This window comes from Nannobrachium achirus, assembly GCF_963921795.1.
Source record: "Nannobrachium achirus genome assembly, chromosome: 21".
Lineage (NCBI taxonomy): Eukaryota > Metazoa > Chordata > Actinopteri > Myctophiformes > Myctophidae > Nannobrachium > Nannobrachium achirus.
Window position 1 is genome coordinate 25674169 of NC_137828.1, and position 20682 is coordinate 25694850.

At 42.2% G+C, this 20682-nt stretch overlaps 1 protein-coding gene across 1 annotated transcript in view; it reads right to left on the bottom strand.

Moving 5' to 3' along the window:
- Positions 1 to 19376, bottom strand: part of cdh19 (cadherin 19, type 2) — a gene marked incomplete at both ends in the record, with an annotated part of 48578 nt that extends 29202 nt beyond the window's left edge. Inside the window, 4 exons of the mRNA XM_080751695.1 lie at positions 4873 to 5040; positions 6031 to 6150; positions 15819 to 16113; positions 19122 to 19376. Coding sequence (XP_080607821.1) covers positions 4873 to 5040; positions 6031 to 6150; positions 15819 to 16113; positions 19122 to 19376 — 838 coding nt within the window. The remainder of the gene's footprint in view (positions 1 to 4872; positions 5041 to 6030; positions 6151 to 15818; positions 16114 to 19121) is intronic.
- Positions 19377 to 20682: the final 1306 nt, after the last annotated feature.

The following is a 20682-nucleotide window of genomic DNA, read 5'->3' on the forward strand; positions in this document are numbered from 1 at the left end:
AGTACTTGCTTCAAAATCTTTTAAAAGTACAAAAAACAACGTTTTTTTTCTCTCTTTTTTTCTTTTTTTGATAGTTGTATATAAAAAAACTAAGAATTTCTGAAAAAAAGAGAACAAAAATTTGAAGAACAGAAAGAAAGAAAAACCTCAGTAATAGTGAAAACAGCAAATCTTCATTGTAGGATTAAAGATAATCTCAGTGTCTACTCACTTTCTCATGACAGGTGAAACATGATTCAGTTTCAATTGAACTCAGAGAGTGTACAGAAAATAATGCTTGGTTACATTTTACGCTCTCTGAACCAGTTCTTTCAAGTTCAAAATAGAGCACAAAATGACCATATAACAACTCCACTCAAGCTTGTGTGGAATGATCCAAGAACGCAAAAACTGGGTGTTTGTACTTTTCCCAGTGAAGACTTTGGGTAAATAGGCTTGTGTGTATTTTCCATTAAAAGCATGATCAAAGCAAGGGAGAGGGAATAGACCAAGAGTGGTTAGTGATTCTGTCCAGTTCTGTGCTGTGCTGTGTGCAACTGCCAGGCCAGGTTGGCATGGGTGAGTGTCTCTTGTGAAGATCTGCCTCACAGTAAGCCTGGCAAAAAAAAAAAAAAAAAAAAGAATGGACAGCAAATCGCTAATAGCCAGTCAAGAGAGTCTGCTGTAATCGAGGCAAAGTGATAAGAATGGAGAACATTGTGGTGGCGAGTCAATTTGTGAGAGTCAAAGATAAGTTGTTGTGAGCCCACATAATCCTGGCCTAACTCTAATAAGAAGATGAGAAAAGGAGATTGTGTCTCTGAGAGAGTGTACATTTTGGACTCGTGGCAGCAACCAGTTGTGGGATTAGATGCTCAACAACAAGCAAACCGACTGTCCCACAAAACAATACTGCTGATAGGTACGGTACAGTAAGCTTAGTTTCGAGACGTTAATTATGAGACTCAGGGTCTAGAAATGCAACGTGGGTTTATGCTGCGTTCACACTAGCGGCGACAAAACGCCAGGACAGTTGCCCCAGCGCAGCTGTCGGCTAGTCATTGCATTTTTTCTCATTTTCATTTTTTCATTTCATTTGAAAGCTGGGGATCATAGCTACAAAATGATATATTGGTTGTGGAGATTGACCCAACAGTTTTGAAGATATGGCTTATAGAATGATGCCATGCTGAAATACTACTTTTGAGATATTCAAGTTCTAAATAAATGTCTAAACTGCAAATGACCTGACGATCTCTCACATTAATTAAAAAAAAGTCTTATTTACATGCAGAGTTAAGCTCTGCATGTAAGTGTAAGTGAAATGTAGCCTAGATATTTTGAGATGCATTTGTGGCTTTTTTCATTTAACTCTGTGAAAATGTGAAATGTAGCCTAGATATTTTGAGATGCATTTGTGGCTTTTTTCATTTCAAAAAATCATTTTAGCAGTAGTGAAAAACCTTGCCTTCCGAAATGACTGCCCCTCAGTCACGCTGAGTCACCATTGTCAGCCTTCTGATTTGTGTTTGACTGACTAACTAACCAGCAGGCTCTTTCTGCATTGTTCTACCCAGGTTACGCCCTGGTTCCACCTTATGGTTGTTTATGTGTAACTTAAAAACATTATTTGTGCCCAGTCACTATATAACTATTTCTCAGAGCGGCAACCATAACTCTAGGTGTCAAGCAGCACCTATGTGTGTGTGTGGCTGTGCACCGACACCGCAGCTACACGGCAGCGCTCTGAAAAAGTTCGATACTGCACCTGAGATGTTCCTTTTCACTGAGACCAAGTTTAAAATAATAATTGAATACACTGAATATGAATACGAAGCAACTGAAAAACATGATATTTCAATAGTAGTGGATGGAGAGAAAGCATCTATTTCCAAGAAAGAAACAGCTAGCAACCAATGGGATGGGTGCGAAGAGGGGCACAACCCCGGGCGGGACTTGACAAAAGGTCAATTGTCACTGCGTCGCGGACTGAAAAAGGTTTAGTAGGGTAGGATGGAGCATCAATCAATTGTTTCATCCTTTCCACTCTCCGTCTAGCCTGGCAAACCATCCTGGTCGCGTGAAGATACATAATCAGATAATCATGTCTTCTGCAGGTTTTGACTGACAAAATCTCTGGGCTGTAACAGTTGTCTGTGGTCGGTCGGTCAGCCAGTCGGGCTGGAGTTGTTGTTTTTTGTTTTGCTTTTGTCTTGTCTACTTGTTCTAATACTCAAAAACCAACACCAAAACGCAGGCAAGAGTAAAGTTAAGGAAGCCAAAAAATATGGAAATATGGAACTGTGACATTCATTGTTAAGACCGATGTACGTCACTCTTGTTTTCTCATTTCCGCAGAATTGATTTCTTCCCAGGGCCTTCATTTAGGGAGGTTTATCTCAGAGAATGCCAGGTTTGTTTCCAAAAGGTCATGACAAATGTCGTTTCATGTGTGAATGATTATATTCATCCAGTGCACTTAAGCCACACACGTAGGCTGCACACGCACACAGGAACAGATGACGAGAAATAAATAATCTCTCTCTCTCTCTCTCTCTCTCTCTCTCAACAATCTCTCTCTCCCTCCCCCCTCCCAGCATCTGTTCTCTCGTTTCGACCTCTTTTAATTTTGGCTGCAGGCTACACACCAAGATGCATATACGCGCGCACACACACACACACACACACACACACACACACACACACACACACACACACACACACACACACACACACACACACACACACACACACACACACAGGTAGCGTAAAAAACTAACAGCCCCATGCAGTGCAAGAAGCGCAATAACATAAATACCTTTCAGGTATACCATTGTTAAACACGTTCGCACGCCCTGAATCGGCCTCAGGTCTTAATGGGTTAAACACATTCACAGTCACACAGCATGTGTTTGCTCTCTTCTCTTCTCTTCTCTTCTCTTCTCTTCTCTTCTCTTCTCCTCCTTTTCTTTTGAGCGGTGCCTCAGCACTCCAACACTTGACCGAGTGTGTATGTCTATCTGTCCGTATTATGTAGTATGAGGCATGAGTAGCAACAGCTGCAATACCGCTGGGTGACCCAAGTGGCACTGGCACTGTTGAGCCTTGACATTAATGTACAACAGAAGAATTCATAATACAGATGCGCTGTATCAACTCTTCAGTATTTACTGATCTTTGCCTGAAAAATGCCTTTTTTTCTCCACAGGTTTCTTTCCCTGTTTTGCCTTTCCAATTTTTATGGAGAATGGAGCGGAGTTTTGCAGAAACTCGCAAATGGCAAGAAACCACTCTATTCCCATTGAAAAGCAGAATCCACCTTCATAGGTACATTTTAACTACAAAGTCAGAGAAGGTCATAAAAATAGCTAAAATAGCTGATCTACAAGCTTAATTAATGTTCTAAAAATACCCTTGAAATCTACTGTCTTGCCAATGGCAGGACGTGTGAAGTTTTGAAATGGCACATCTGTAAATAGCTTAAAGGAGAGTTTCTGGGTAAAATAGACCCCCATACCTTTTTAAATGTCTTCTCCCAAGCTTGCGAGATGGTCCAGACACCCCATAGTCCAAAAGAAGCATTATAATCCATTTTTGATTGCAGCTTCTACTCGACCATGGCTCCATAATGGACCGCGTCTATTCAATGTCTAATCCGGTTATTTTTATCGCTTCAAAGTTATTTTTTTCGCTCCGTATCTGTTCCCCGTACTGTATATAGTTCATCGAAGCATTTTCTTCTCCAGGGCGCAGCCATTGTTGTTGTGAAAAAGCTACTCTTTTCGAGTCTCGTTCAGCTTGAACTCCCGCCGTCTCTCGCGGGACAAGACTGAGAGTAGAGCAGCAGCAGCAGAACCTGTGGAAAGCTGTTGTCCCGCGAGAGACGGCGGGAGTTCAAGCTGAACGAGACTCGAAAAGAGTAGCTTTTTCACAACAACAATGGCTGCGCCCTGGAGAAGAAAATGCTTCGATGAACTATATACAGTACGGGGAACAGATACGGAGCGAAAAATGTGACTTTGAAGCGATAAAAATAACCGGATTAGACATTGAATAGACGCGGTCCATTATGGAGCCATGGTCGAGTAGAAGCTGCAATCAAAAATGGATTATAATGCTTCTTTTGGACTATGGGGTGTCTGGACCATCTCGCAAGCTTGGGAGAAGACATTTAAAAAGGTATGGGGGTCTATTTTACCCAGAAACTCTCCTTTAATGAAATGAACTGCTCAAAGGCATCGCTCACTTCACACTGGGTGTGAAGTGGGGCATTAATGAAAAAGTCGACAAGTCGACTGGGTCGACTTCATTACACAAGTCGACTCCCACCAGAGAAAGTCGAAGTTGAAAAAAAAAAATCCTTTGTATTTTTTTCTATTATTATTTTTGCTCCATGTGTGCATCTCTACAACATTCAAACAGTAGGATTGCTTACTGTCAAGGACGGAATGATCCAATATTACAGTGCTACATTACATTTGGTATAACATTGTTCTATATTGTGAAAATAGCAGATCTACATGCTCACAACACCAGCATGTAGATCGTCTATTTTCACAATTTCCGCCTCTATATATTTGACAATTTGGACAATGTTTAATTTGTCATTTTAGAGGTATTAAAAAGTCCTTAAATTGGCACTTTAGAAATGTGCAGATACCCTCTATACACTTCAACTTTATGTTGGTTTGTTTACAGCTGAGTGAGAAAACAATGTTGCACATTAAGTTAATCATCTGGGGACCCCCCAAAATAAAATGGGGGGGGTCGTGTGAGATTTGATGACATCATCAAACAATAAAGTCGACTTCAACTCAACCTTTTACTGAGACGAGTCGACTTGCAAAAATCGCAAGTCGTTAATGCCCTTGTGAAGTGTTGTGGAAGACTCACTGTGCTGGAAGGTGGGTCCGTTGTCGTTGACGTCGGTCAGGCTGACGGTGACGGTGGTGGAGGAGGAGTGTCCCCCGCTGAGGCCCAGCATGTCCTTCACCTGCACCACCACCAGGTACTCCTCCCTGGCCTCGCGGTCCATGCTGGGCCACGACGTCACCACCATGCCTGGGAGGAAAGTACTCACATTTATTACTTAACCCTTAAGTTCTGTTCAGATTCACTACACCTTCGTTCTGTTCGGGTCATTTTGACCCGGGGGATATTTGGTTTAAAAAAAAAAACAATACTAATATAAATTTTAACTTGACAAATCATCATGATACATTGACTTTGACTCAATACCAAACAATTCATATGATATATATGGTAAATGTTTGCATTTCTGCTTTGCTATATCACATTAAACACTGAAAGAGCTAGCGTTTTTACTGATTTAGCTGAAATTCATGTAAAAAAAAAACTACTTTATTTGCTGTCATCACCTTTGCTGTTACTTTACATTGTGTTTGCATTGGTCCAATGCACCATTTACCATTTACCATTCATCACTTTGGTTGTTGCGTTCACCCTCCCCTACAACCACACCCTCCCCTGGATGATGATGCGTTCGATGCGTAAGGCCAATGAACTCACTTTTCTGAGCCTAGTAATTCAAAAAAACTACAGATTACAGAAAAAACACTGAATGTTGAAAGTTTTTTTTCAAGGTGCCAACTTGCGCTTTGTGCACTCATAGCCAATGACGGCCTACTTGTGAGTCTGAATATTTCAAATCCTTTTAGGTTTTTTGAAAAACCTCAGTTTCTATGTCAAGTGGTGCTCAAATAGTTTCATGTGAAGGACCCCCAAAATGATATGTATTTGGCCACGGACCCCCATCTCAAAATATTTAGTTCCAGGGACCCCCCAGAAGCAAAATTTTAGTTCCAAATGTTCGCTTAAAAAAAGTACAAAATATTCAAAGATTTTGCAGACATTTTCATGACTTTTCAAAAACATCAGATCTACAAGCTCGCCGCGCTGCGAGCTTGTATATCTGCTATTTTTCAATAGCTAAAGACAGGCCCCTCCACCTTGGGCCCTAGTAAGTCAGCCCCCCCCCCCCCCCCCCCCCCCCTTGTGACGCCCCTGTCAGTGGTATTATTACCGCTATACCTGTCTTTGGCTCCACAGAGAAGTAGGGCTCCCCCTGCAGGATGGAGTAGATGAGCTTGGCGTTGTTCCCAAACAGCGGGTCGTCAGCATCTGTGGCCGTCACCTGGGCCACGGTGGTCCCTGCGGGGGGGGGGAGGGGGGGGGGGGGCAGAGTAGTGAGCTCAGTGAGCCAAGCAGCAGCAGCATGCAGCATGCCAGACCATGGAGAAATAAAGTGATTACGCCACGAGTCCCGCAGGGGCCTGATAGTCTGCCTGGCACGGTGGGGGGGGGGGGACGGTGGGGGGGGGGGTAGGGCAGAGAGATGGATTGGGGGTTAAGGTGCTGTGTGTGTGTGTGTGTGTGGGGGGGGGGGGGGGGGGGGGGGGCACGGGGGGAGAGGGGGGGGGGGTCCTTTCACGTATACCACTGAGGCTGTGCAGGTGTGCGTGACATGCAAGCCGCTCAAGCCTGGCTGTGACATCTCTCTCTTGCTCCGTCCACCTGCTGCCCTCTCCCTCCTTCTCTCTCTCTCTCTTTCTCTCTCTCTCTCTTTCTCTCTCTTTCTCTCTCTGTCTCTCTCTCTCTAGCTCCCTCTCTCTCTCTCTCTCCCTCTCTCTCTCTATCTCTGTGGGTGATTCAGTTTCACTACCCTTCTCTCCCTCAGTCTCGTTCTGCCTGAACCCGACCATACCCGACCCGACATTTAGGGTAGGGTAGGGTAGGGCCTAAAATGTATGCTGATTAGTCGGGCCGGGTAGGGCCTCGGGCTCAATGAAAAAAGAAGAAAATATTATTTTATTATTTTATTACTTTTACTCTGTGATAGAGTTCTCAAATTCCTCGCAAACCCGACCACACCCGACCAGACCCACCGGGTAGGGCCTAAAATGTATGCTAATTAGTCGGGTCGGGCCGGCCCAGTTAGGGCCGGGCCTTCATTTTCAGGCCCATTGAGAACTCTAATATGGCTCTGTCTGTGTCTCTGTCTGTCTGTCTGTCTGTCTGTCTGTCTGTCTGTCTGACTGACTGTCTGTCCCCAGAGCTCAGAAGACTCAATACGCCCACGAACACACGCACGCACGCGCGCGCACACAGGCAGGCAGGCAGGCAGGCAGGCAGGCAGGCAGACAGACAGACAGACAGACAGACAGACAGACAGACAGACAGACAGACAGACAGACACACACGCGCACACACACCCTACCCTCTCACTTCCATATTCCCTTTAGAGTCAATCACATTATGATTTATTGCGAGAGAGATATTATACTGAAAAAAGCAGATTACATATAAATTGAAATGGTAATGTTGGCGCTGTCAAAGGCCAGGAGTTGTAATAACATTATTTAAAGAAGCAAAATCAGTATAACCCATATAAAAAGGCCGGCAGAGCTATGATGCCTGCTTTAGTCAATACTTTTAACATCCTGCGAGGTGACAGAAGTCAAACATTCACATTCCGATAACGCCGCAAATGATTGGATATGAGCATCCTTGATGCTGGGAAGTATTGTGAACTTGCATCCAACAAGCATTCATAAAATGTGCTTTTTAGGGGACAATTATTTTAGCTGCTCCAACTTCTAAATTGCACAATTATTTGGAAGACCTAGTAAGGAAAGTGTATACGTTAGGGCATTAACCAAAAAATCGACTTTTAAAAAAAAAATATTTTCTTTTTTTCATTTCATCATTATTTTTGCTCCATGTGTGCTTGTGTACAACATTCAAACCGTAGGATTGCTTATTGTCAAGGACAGATTGTTTCTCTCCTTTTCCAACTGTGTTTTTTCAATGCATGAAGGACAGAATTTTTCACATCAAAACAAAAACCTTATTAAGGGAGAAAGGATCGCTTTAGCCATCAATGTGATGATGTCATCAAAAGATAATGTCGACTTCAATTCTTCAACTTTTTACTGAGTCGTTTCAACTTGCAAAATTCACAAGTCGTTAATGCCCTAGTTAGTATACGTCAGAAAGCCTTGCCGTGCCATGTGGTGGACCCAGCTGCATGGGGATCGAACTCAAAACTCCAAGAGGGCTGTTAGTATTCCAATAAAGAAATACATACAGCATGAACACAACATACTATTCTATTCTAACAAGTGTGTGTAGATAGTTCTCCCCGTGAACACAGCTTTGTACATGTTGGTGCTAGAGGGTGGATCTTAAATTACCTTTTTTTGATTTTCTTGAGTCTCACCCCCCAATTATGTTCCTATGTACAAAAAACTGCTTTGGTTAAAATTTGGTTGAATTTCAAGCATATTTAGAGGTAGCTCAATCACCCAGAAGTTTACCGGTATTTTGATATTAGAGTTCCAGTTCACATCTTGTCACTTTTGCCTTTCAATGAAAAGGGACAGTGAAAATGAAAGTTTACAAGAAAGTGAAAGTGAAACTTAAGGTTGCATGAAAGTGAAAGTGAAACTTTGCACAAATTAGTTTGTTACCACAGCAGTATTTCACAGCTCTGTGTTTCATCTGGCTTCTCCCACTACCACTTCACTACTTTGTGCCCACTACCAGTGCACTACTTCTGTGCAGGGAAACACATGATCAAATTCATATCAGACTTGGTGAATAAGAGTATCTGGTAAGTGTTAATTCATCATTTTACCATTACCACATTACTTGATTCATAATTCAAAGTATTAAGACTTCTAACTAACTATATTATCACATTTCCATTCATTGCAGAGACAGTGTCTCCTCAATATGGCATCATCAACCAGATCAAAGAAAGAAGTCTATCTTCTTGGTTCATATGTCACTGAACTAACTGGCAGTAAGCTACCATCTGTGCACATGGCCCTGGGTTTCTTTCTACATCAACATTTAGAATTAAACCAGCCTATCAGAGAGTCATCATCTATTGCAGTTCAAGAGATAGCAAAATTCTGGGAGAAAGCAAGAATTCCTATCAAAGATAAACAGCACTGTCAACATAAATTGGAGAAAATATTTGATGAGTGGCGTTTGCTAAAGAAGAATAAAGGCAGACCGTCTAAAACCCAAAAGGATAAAGAGGAAACATTTCTTGCAAAACTAAAAGACTTGTTCGACATTGCCCATGCAAATGCTCTTGATATGATGACAATTGCTGAAGACAAAGAGTTTTTACTGGCGCAGCGTGAAAAGGGAAGAAAGGGGTCAATGGCAGGTGTTGACAAGAAATTAGCCTCAAAAGAAAATAAATCTGAAGAAATAAAGCAGAAGTACCTCAAAAGAAAAGCAACAACAGAATTAGAGCAAAACATCGCAAGTGAGACAATAGTGTTGGCATCTTCCTGCACAAGCTCGGATGAGGAACCAGAAAGCAGTGAATATAAACCAGTTGTGGGTTCTTCCATAAAGAGGAAAAGAGGTACCAAGGAAGTTATCACTCCAGAACTTTCATCTGCTTTAGACCGCACAAAGTTATCGGACCGCAAAGCAACATTTGTCATTGCTGAAACTGCCAAGAGCTTGGGCCACAGTGTTAAGGATCTTAAGATGAATAAAGACTCAATTCGAAGAAAGAGGCAGAAGCACAGAGAACAGAAAGCTAAAGATCTAAAAGCAGCTTTCCAAGGAAATGTACCATTGGTAGTGCATTGGGATGGCAAGCTCCTTGAAGACCTTACAAGCAAGGAGAAAGTTGACAGATTACCTGTAGTTGTTTCAGGGAAAGGAGTGTCACAGCTGCTCACAGTGGCAAAACTTTCAAGTGGTACTGGTGAAGCGCAAGCAGCAGCTGTCCACGAATCATTGGTAGACTAGACCTGCTGGAACAAAAGCTTGGCAAAGAATTGCTTTCCCTGGCCTGCAGACACCACATTATGGAACTCATTATTGGTGCAGTGTTCCAGGTCTGTTTTGGAGCCAAATCATCACCAGACGTATCTCTCTTCAAGCGTTTCCAAGCCAACTGGGTAAACATTGACCAGGCAGTGTATGAAACAGGAATTTCAAATGAAAACATTTTCGTAGTGGTGAAAGATTTTCAAGAATCCACCATTGAATTTGCCAATGAATATCTTAAAGCAAAGCAACCACGCGATGATTACCAAGAATTACTGGAACTGACAGTCATTTTCCTTGGAAATGTACCAGCTCGAGGTATCCGGTTCAGAGCTCCAGGAGCTACCCATCATGCCCGTTGGATGGCAAAGGTTATTTATTGTTTGAAGATCTGGATGTTTCATGGCCAATTCAAACTGACCCGCAGGGAAGAAAAAGCATGCATGGATTTGTGCATTTTTGCAGTTTGCATTTATGTGAAGGCATGGATGATGGCACCTGTTGCTGTCAGCGCTCCACTAAATGACTTGCAACTGTTAAAATCGTTGCTGGAATATGCATCAATACATCCTGAGGTGTCTAAAGCTGCTTCTCAAAAGTTCTCCAATCACTTGTGGTATTTGGCTCCAGAGATCGTCGGACTTGCACTGTTTGACAGTCAAGTGAGTGCGCAAACAAAGAGGCTGATGGTGAGAGCCATGAAAGATGGACATGAAGAGGATGAAGAGGGGCATATGAAGAGAATCACTGTTGACCTTGGAACAGTCGCAAGGAAGAACATTGAAGATTTTGTGTCTCCCAAAACCAAGGTGCTCTTCAAACTGATGGATCTCCCAGATGACTTCCTTGATGTTGATCCCGATGAGTGGGAGCCCAGGGAGGACTACCAAGAGGCTCTGGCTGTAATGAAGACACTCAATGTTGTCAATGATCATGCAGAGCGTGGGGTTGCCCTAATACAAGAATATTGTGGTCTCATTACCAAAGATGAGACGCAACTCCAGTACTTGCTGCAAATTGTGCAGGACCATCGGCACAAGTATCCCGATAGCCGCAAATCAACTTTAATTGATCAGTAACTACTGAGTTACTATATTGCAGTGACTTTTGGGGGTAAACAAGTGGGGCTGTGTGCTTGTTGTGTTGTGAGAATGATTGAAGAGTGTGCAATAAAGTCATTCTCCACGTTAAATGAAAAATTGCAAATTGTCATTCTTTGCTTTGCTATTTCCTACAATACATTAATTCTGGTTTGACATATGACAAACATGTAATCAGATGTGTGTTTAGATTTGTAAGCTTAAAAAATATAATTTCTGTGCTTAGTATAAGAATAATGTGTAATGTATAACTTAAATGTGCCTGCAGTGCAATTCGATTTTGACCAATAAAATGTACAATCTTTGACTTGATTGAGCTACCTCTAAATATGCTTGAAATTCAACCAAATTTTAACCAAAGCATTTTTTTGTACATTGGAACATAATTGGGGGGTGAGACTCAAGAAAATCAAAAAAAGGTCATTTAAGATCCACCCTACGACGGCCCGGCCCCTCTGCCTTCATTCACTGTTGGCTGGCTGGCAGCCTCAGTGATCAGTGCAGTGACGGCGCCAGGGGGGGGCTAGGGGGCGCTCTAGCCCCCTCTGGTGGAGGCTTAGCCCCTGCTCAGCCCCCCTAGTAGAGTGGCTAACAGCAGTATTTTGGAGAACCGTTCACTTGGTGATACAAGCGTGAAAATTGGTACACATCATCTTTGAAGGCCACTCTTCGATTTAAGAAACCGGGCCACTTGAAAATCCAAGATGGTGGCCCCCGAAATCCAAGATGTCTTTCCTAAAACTTGGGTTTTCCTTTATAACTCCAAATGCATTTATTTTAAGACCCATAAATGTATTAAAGTTGAATATAAAGTTGGGCATTGCGGATATTTTGGTACCAAGTATATATCTGTATCTATTACAGTTCATGAGATACAGCATACAGGTACCTTTACAGACTCAGGTGCACCGATATGCTGTATCTCAAGAACTGAAATAGATACAGACATGTACTTGGTACCAGAATATCCGCAGTTGCCAACTTTATATTCAACTTTAATACATTTATGGGTCTTAAAATCAATGCATTTGGAGTTATAAAGGAAAAAAACACGTTTTCGGACGGACATCTTGGATTTCGGGGGCCGCCATCTTTGGTTTTCAAGTGGCCCGGTTTCTTAAATCGAAGAGTAGCCTCCAAAGATGATGTGTGCCAAATTTTCACGCTTGTATCATTAAGTGAACGATTGCTCCTCCATTATTATTTGTTGCCAAAATTAATTCGCCCCTGCTCTAAAAAAGTCGGCTCCCCCATAGCCCCTCTAGTCATAATTTTCTGGAGCCGTCACTGGATCAGTGCAGTGTGGAGCATAGCCGGGGAGCCACAGGCCCAAAAGCTCAAAGAAACACACCAAAAAAAATATGCTTTAAGTAGCATGTGAGGGGTCAAACTAGGGATTCTTGATGATTCTGAATCCATTGCAAGCATTTGTTTTGCATGAAAAACATTCCTTGAGCTAGAAAACGGACCAAAATAACGGTGAAAAGTGATGACTCATCACTTTTCACAGGTTTGAGAGGCTGAAATCTAGCCCAAGGAATGTTTTTCATGCAAAACAAATGCTTGCAATGGATTCAGAATCATGAAGAACCCTTAGTTTGACCCCTCACATGCTACTTTTTTTGGTGTGTTTTTTTCCAGTATAGTGAAGTCAATGGGAAACTTTTTTTCGCAGGATTTCCGGCAGAGCAGGCCTCTCATTCTGTGTACCTTATTGACCAAATTAATAGGACAAACAAAAATTTGGAGTATGTCATGACATCACAGGTCCTCTCTCATTTTGGCCCAGTGGCTTCCCGGCTAAACTGAGTGTATCTTGGTTTGAGAAAGGTATATAAAGACCTCTCCTTCCAAGCTCTCATTAGCTCTCTTTACTCCCTCGAAGCAGGTTGTTCTTTTTTTAACAACACTCACACAGCACACTCCACTCCATACATTCATACACTGCAGACATGACTGACTACTGATTTGCTCACACCTACCAGTTTATGTTTAACCCATTTAGGCCTAGAATTATTGAATGTTTAAACCAGTGAAAAATAGCAGATATACAAGCTCACAACGCGGCACCGAGTGCCGCGCTGCGAGCTTGTAGATCTGCTATTTTTGAAAAAGCCGTGAAAATGTGTGCAAATCTTTGAATATATGTATTTTCAAAGCGAACGTTTGTAACTCAAATTTTGCTTCTGGGTGGTCCCTGGAACTAGATATTTTGAAATGGGGGTCCGTGGCCAAATAAATATTATTTTGGGGGTCCTTCACATGAAAAGGTTTGAGCACCACTGACATACGTAGTCTCTCAAGAACAGACTAACTGAGCTCCAGTTAAGTGAAAAGGACCTTTTCTTTGACGATGCCTGACCAGATTGCTGACATAGAAACATAGGTTTCTTTCCCAAAAATCTTAGAAGGATTCAAAAGACACTTATAGAATCGGGTCAAAATTCTAATTTTCACGATTTTTCAAAAATAGCAGATCTACAAGCTCGCAGCGCGGCACTCGGTGCCGCGCTGTGAGCTTGTATATCTGCTATTTTTTTTATATTTAAAGCATAAAATATTGCGTCATAATGTGTTCAGGCCTATTACACAAGAGGGTTTGCTACATTGTGGTTATTGGCACGCCAGCCTTGCTGTAGGAACGAGGTGACAGCCCAGTTCCCAGGGGCGGATCTATAGGTTTCTACTAGAGTGGGAGCTTCCCCCTGAGGCAAGGGGAGAGATTCTTTAAATTAATTTTAATTACACTTTTTACAATTCTGTGACATCTGCTCACCAATTATCCACTCCTGGCTCCTCAGTCCAGTTTTCTTTCCAAAAACCCATTTTCATGTAAAAGCTCTAGAAATATTGCATAATCTGGGGTGCCTTCCTATAGTGGCATAGTCAGCTTGCTATTGCACAGAACATTCTTCTTAAATACCACCCACAACCTGTGTTAAAAGATGGACATTGCTGTCAATGAACAATGTTTACTAACCCCAATCTAGTAGAGACCTAGGTCCGCCCCTGCATCCACCCACATTACACTATGATAATCACTAAGCTTTCACATTACTAGCCTAGACTAGTAGCAGCAGTGGGTCAAGTTGGTGTTAAAAATAAAACTATAACTATAATCAGATTGAAATTAGCTTGCTACCTTGTAGGCCAAAATATATAAAAACATAATAATTAAAAAGAAGAATGTCATGACTTTTGCAGTAAAAGTAAAAACTACCCACCATCCATTTCATGAAGAGGTCAAAGTTGTAAAAAAAAAACATTCCTTAGAAATGTAATTTCCGCCTATAGAAAGTCCTCCTATAAAAGGCTGCTGATTCAAAATAGAACCACATTTTTGCATTCTGATTGTTTTGGGATGTAGAGACAGAGACACTTAGACCATCTGTGCAATGAAGTAAAAACAACCAGCAGGTAGAAAATTACAAAGGATTGACTTGGAACTCCATCTTTTCAGGGTAGGCATTTTTTTTTATGCCTATATGGTGAGTCCCTTCACGGAACAATTTCATGACTTTTGCAGTAAAAATATTACTCGGGACAATCCATTTCATGAAGGGGACATCCTAAAGATCTGAAAAAACAATGTTGCGTTTTGTTCTACCCCGGGGAAGGGTATCTCAAAAACTAAGGCTCTTTTTACTATACTTATTTTCTCCACATGGACATACACACAAAGTCCCATATTGGAGCGGCTAGCACCGCTCAAAAACAAAAATACGTTTTCAGATTACATCTTCGTAATTTCTTCTACAGTGATGATTGTGATGATTATGATGATTATGATGATTACCGTGCAGGGGATGATGTGCTCCGCATTTAAAAAAAATTTTTTGGCGAGGTTGAAACAGGCTTGTGTAAGAAACACGATGACCTGGTCCTGATTACCCTGACGAAGACTGACGAAGCATTGTTGTCTTTTTTGCTTTGCAAGTAGTAAAAAGGCTTCATTCAGCAGAGTTATGGCTTCAGTGCCTTCTTTAATCAGATATCCCTGCTGTATTGTAGAGCTTCTGTCAATTTGACATCCCAAAATTGCATGTGCTAACTAGGCGTAAATATGAATCCCTTATTATGCAGGTGTCTTCAACAGGGGGTCCGCGACCCCTAGGGGGTCCGCGGAGGTACTGCAGGGGGTCCGCGAAATTATTGCTTAAAAAAAAAAAAAAAAAAAGATTTCAAAAAATGTTTTTTTTTCTTCTTCTTTTTTGCCTTTTTCCACATTTATTTAAAAAATAAATCATGATTCTATCCATTTTGAATAGCTTGAATACATGATTACTATGCAATTGACATATTGTTGATAGTATTGACATTTGTTCTCAGTTAATAAGTAGTATGTTTAGAAATGGTTGTGGTACGGCCCACCCTGCTCGCTGTAACTTGAACATGTTTAAAATAAAAAATATGTCGTAGCCCCGACCCCCCCACCCTACGAGGTGGTAGGGGTCCCTGCTCCATCTCCCCATCAGTTTGGGGGTCCCCGGCCTGAAAACGTTGAAGACCCCTGCCTTATGGCTCTGTTCAAAAGGCCCTACTATTCTAGTGGTACGGCCCATGCCAGTACCTGATCCGTTGATCTACCCAAGTCTAATATTCCTCACCTAATCATGACCAATTTTCCCTGATTAGTTTCACCTGCTGCCCAGTGGAGCAGAGCACATTAAGCTCATTTTTTTCAGTTTCTGTCTTGTTTTATGTTAATTCCTAGAAACCACACCTATATAGAGATTAAAACCCTTAAACGAAACGTTGGACTGATTCTTGACGATCACCCGTAAAGGGTAAAGATTCAAGACCCAGCTAGCTTAGTGTGACAACCGTAAGCACTTCTTTTCAGGCTCACTTTTAAATCTTAATTTAATTCATTTGTATTATGAGCAGCAAAACCCCCAAATTCCCTCTTTGCTCCCTTACCGATCGGACACATCTCGGGCACGCTGGAGACGTAGGGCTCGTTCTGGAACTCGGGGACGTTGTCGTTGATGTCCTGCACCTTGATGATGAACTCCGACTGCGGCTCCACGGGCTCGGAGGTCCTGCGGTTGATGGCCTGGGCCTGGAGGACGTAGAAGGCCTTGGCCTCGCGGTCCAGCTTGGCCAGCGTGCGGATCTCGCCCGAGTACTCGTCTATCTCGAACACGTCTCCCGCTCCCTCCCCCGACAGGATGTACTTGATGGCGAACTCGCCGTGGTCGTAGTCGGACTTGAGCTGCGGAAGGATGGAGACAATTTACAATTGTTATGATCAGTAGTGTAAAGTAACTAAGTGCATTTACTCAAGTACTGTATGTCGTGCATAATGGAAAACATATCCAGATATTGCCATAAGTTACATTTTCTGTAGTGTATTGTCAGCTCTATCACAGAGTATACCTCCACTCCTAAGGGCTTATTTACATACTGAGGGCTCCTGGGTTGCAGTCTCAGGTCCCTGTCTTTGTGTAGGAATGTCGCCTGCTGTGATTAGCTATTGATAGGTTGTGTGCTGTAGGCAGAGTGACGTCTGCTTGAAGGCCTCAGCTTATCTTAAAGCTGTACTGTGGAAGCTGCTCAACTAGTGGTCAGTAGCGGTATTGCTTTTTTCGGCCGGAGTCGCCGCGGACCACCGGAACGGGGGTCCGCGGACCACCGCGGTCGTCGCGAGCACCTCCGCCTTGCCGATACGATTCCGTAGAGCCGTCTCCCATCATTTTTAGACCAGAATTGAGGGAGTAGCAAGCAAGATTCCTTCACCAATGTAAACACAGTTGCTGAGGGAAGCTACTTCCTTTAGAGACAGCAAGACTCGCTGTGATTGGCCGGTGGTGTATGATCGGCGCTGTGATTGGCCGGTAGTGTATCATGTGGGAGATGACATCATTTTGCCGGGAAATTCTCCCCCCCTCACAACTCATAGAAAACATATGAAGAGAAGGCTTCAGAAGCTGAAAATAACAGAGTGGAGGTTCTAAAACTTTAGCGATTTAACAGTTAGGACAATTTTAAGATTTGTTTTATAAAACTAGACCAGGTCAACCTGGTTGTGCCAGACCCCCTGTCTGTCATCATCATTTATGACATCATGCCTTTTGTAGGCATGTCATCATCATGTCATCATCATATATACCCTTTATATAGAAAACCCGGACAGACCGACATTTGCTTATGTAGGCCTACCCATTTCATGGGTCTGGCAAAATGTTACATGGTATAACTTTAAGACAACATGTCTGGAGCTCTAACCAATGGAATGACAGAATGTGTCCCAGCAATCCTTGAAACAGTATAAAGAGAGATTGAAAATGATGTATTTGTGTGTCCTCCACCGAGAGCCGAAGGGCCGACGGTCTGCTCTGTAGTCTGTACCATGGCTCTTTTGCCTCTGCTGCAATAAACCAACCTTGCTGGAACTGTGAGCCATCTCTCTGTCTGCATCTCTGCCTGCAATTGCATGTCTCCTCTTAACTTCTCCTCCCAGCAACAAAGGTTGAGAATAACCTCACATAACTCCAGGTCTGTTTTAGACTTTGTGTAGTCTAAAATATACTTCATATACTTAAGCACAATTTGTTTTACTTATTAGAGGTAAATAATAGCCTACTTTTTACTCCACTATAATTATTTGCAAATTTTAGTTAGGCTACTACTTACTTTGGAGATTTTGATTTTGATTAACACATACATTAACCACTTCACTTTACTCTTTTTGCCACCACTGCTATTTACAATTCGTATGATTATGAAGGTTATGATGCGGCTTGGGGTAGGTTTCTCTCCTGTGTGTGCGTGCGTGCCTGCGTTTGTGCGTGTGTGCGTGCGTGCGAGCGCGTGTTTGGGTGCGTGTATGGGAAGTGTGTCGTTGGTATGATTTATGATTGTAGGAGGGGACTGCCAGTAGCAGACACAGCCGTTCCGGTTTGGTAAAATATATAATAAAACATATATTTTATATAAATATTTGCCCATATTACGTTTTTTATACAGGTTTAAGCCTAAACAACCACTCAGATACTGTTTATTCATGTTCTGTCTGTCTGTCATTCCAAGCCTTTTCAGCTGCAATACCAAAATGCCCTTTGTTGGCAAAGGGGCGCTATTGAGAGAGTTTGTCTGTCAACTCCCGCCATCGAGGGGCCAGGACTCTCCCCAGCTTACATATCGTCACTGTCGGGCAGAAACCTCGTATCTCCAAGTTTCGAGTTTCAATTTTTTTTCATAAAGTAAAGCCCAGCTTCATCATACAAGACCATCGCACAAAAGTAGTGAAAACAGCCGATCTACAAACACACAACGCCTCACGGTGCGAGGCGTTGTGTGCTTGTAGATCGTCTGTTTTCACTAGTTTATATCATTTTAAAATGATAAATACAAAACAAACGGGTTTGGACATACAAGGTTTCCACCTGACAACGACTATACGCATGGGGAGAGTGTGAACAGGCCCATTCAGACACGCCCGTTCAGAAAACCCCTGAAATGAAGGTGAAATATTGAGTGTTAAAGAAAAAAGAAATTGGGGGTAGAAGGCACACCGGGAAAAAACGTTTGAGAATCGACATTCTGTGAGTGTGTCGGTGCTCCTTGTGTGGATTTGGCTCCTTTTTGTGGCCCTGGAGCTTGAAAAACATTGTTTTCAGGTTTTCAGGTCCGTGCAACATAGTTTTGCACAACCATAGTTTATAACCATCTTTTTTTCCCCCCGCTACAACAGAAAAATGTATCACTGTCCAAAATGTGTATCCTAAAGACTTGTATCGCATCATGTCGCACACAGAACACGTGCGCTTATAGATCTGCAACCCAACCTTATATAAACCAGGCCTTAAAGGCCTAGAATTATTGACTGCTTTAACTATTGAAAAATAGCAGATATACAAGCTCACAGCGCGGCACCGAGTGCCGCGCTGCGAGCTTGTAGATCTGCTATTTTTAAAAAACCGTGATCCTTGGCATGAAACATTTTGAGAACCACTGACAGAAACTTAAAAAAAAAAAAAAAAAAAAAAAAAAAACAACAACAATAACAATAACCTTAGAAGGATTTAGAAGACACTTATAGAATCGGGTCCAAATATTCAAAGATATGCACACATTTTCAAGATTTTTCAAAAATAGCAGATCTACAAGCTCGCAGCGCGGCACCACGCTGTGAGCTTTACTTGTATATCTGCTATTTTTTTAATATTTAAAGCATAAAATATTGCGTAATAAGGTGTTCCCGGCCTAAATGGGGTTTACCTGTCCAATAACGCGCGGCGTCGGGTCCTCCTCGGGGACGAAGAGCTGCTTCCAGATCCAGCCTCTCTTCATGCGACGGTGCAGGTGATGAGCCGACTCCTGTGCGGGTTGACGCGCCTCCATGCCTCCTCTGGTGGTTCCTCTCATGTCGCTCCAAGCCCAGCAGGGAGGGATCAGAGAGAACACGATCCCCAGGGCCAGGACGCTGGGCGAGGTCATCCTCCCTTGTGCTTCCTCTCCAACTCTTCTTCCCATGATCTTGAGTCCCAAGGAAGGAAACGGGAGTCACTGCTGGTCCGGTGCGCCCGTTCCTTCATGCGGGAGTTGGTAACTCATGACCGTGTCAAGGCCATGCAGCGTCTGCCGTTATGTCCTCGTCGTCCGCTGTCGGCACATGTTCGCTGCTCTGTGTGGAATAAAGTGAATGCATGAGTCAATCAATGGATGGGTTTATTTCAGGGGTGGGCAGCTTTGATGATGGAGAGGGCCACTATGTTTCCACATTCACTGCAGAGGGCCACAATGCATACACAAGTCAAAAATAGCAAAAAATGGCCGATCTACAAGCTCAAAATGTGTCGCGCTGCAACGCGTTTTGAGCTTGTAGATCTGCTATTTTTGCCATTTTTGAATTGGAATCCAGAAATATTTTTTGCCATTTTAATTGGATTCCTGAAAAGTAAAATTTGTATTTAATTCCAAATGCAAGACTGTTCTTAAGCTAACTTTATGAACTTAAATTCAAATACATTGGACAAAAAAAGCTTGTGCTAAGTGATTAAGCTACTAATATACTGTAGACTGAAGTAATTAAAGTGAGTCATGTTTGCATGGTTGGAATTGTAACAGCTGAAATCAATGATATATCAGCAGTTGGGTGTAACGTCGTTATAACTAACGACGTTACGTAACGACGTTAGTTTGGCGGTAGCGGAGTAACTTAACGAGTTACATTTTACAATATAACGGTTAGTTACTTAGTTATATTTTCAAAAAAGTAATCTCGTTATCTTTTTTATTTCTTCTAGAAATAGCTAATCTTTCACTGCCTGTCGCAAGTTGATGATGTCATAAATGTCATGTGTCATTTTTTATGGCATGCATGTGCAAAAAAACAAAACACAAACACATTTGAAATATTGATTTGATGCTCATATTAACCATAGGAAGTATTAAGTTTGTTTTTATTTTCACATGCATGCCATAAATTCCATAGGGATAGATCACACTTGACATTTATGACATCATCAACTTGCGACGGGCATTTCCCCTATTGAGTGAAAGATTAGCTATTTCTAGAATAAATAAAATAATTGAGGTGTTTTTAATTTTACATTGTAGTTATAGAGGACAATTATAATGTATTAAGGCATATTTGTCGTATTAGTCAGGGATCACTTTAAGACTACATGGGATGCGTACTTGACAGACGTAAATTCTTGGGTGAAAAACTCCTCTAAGCTGCAGACTGCAGCTCTAACACAAGCCTGTTTGAAACCTCGACAAACACCATTGTACATGCTAAGCACATCATCCCCTGCACTGTCATCAGCATAATCAT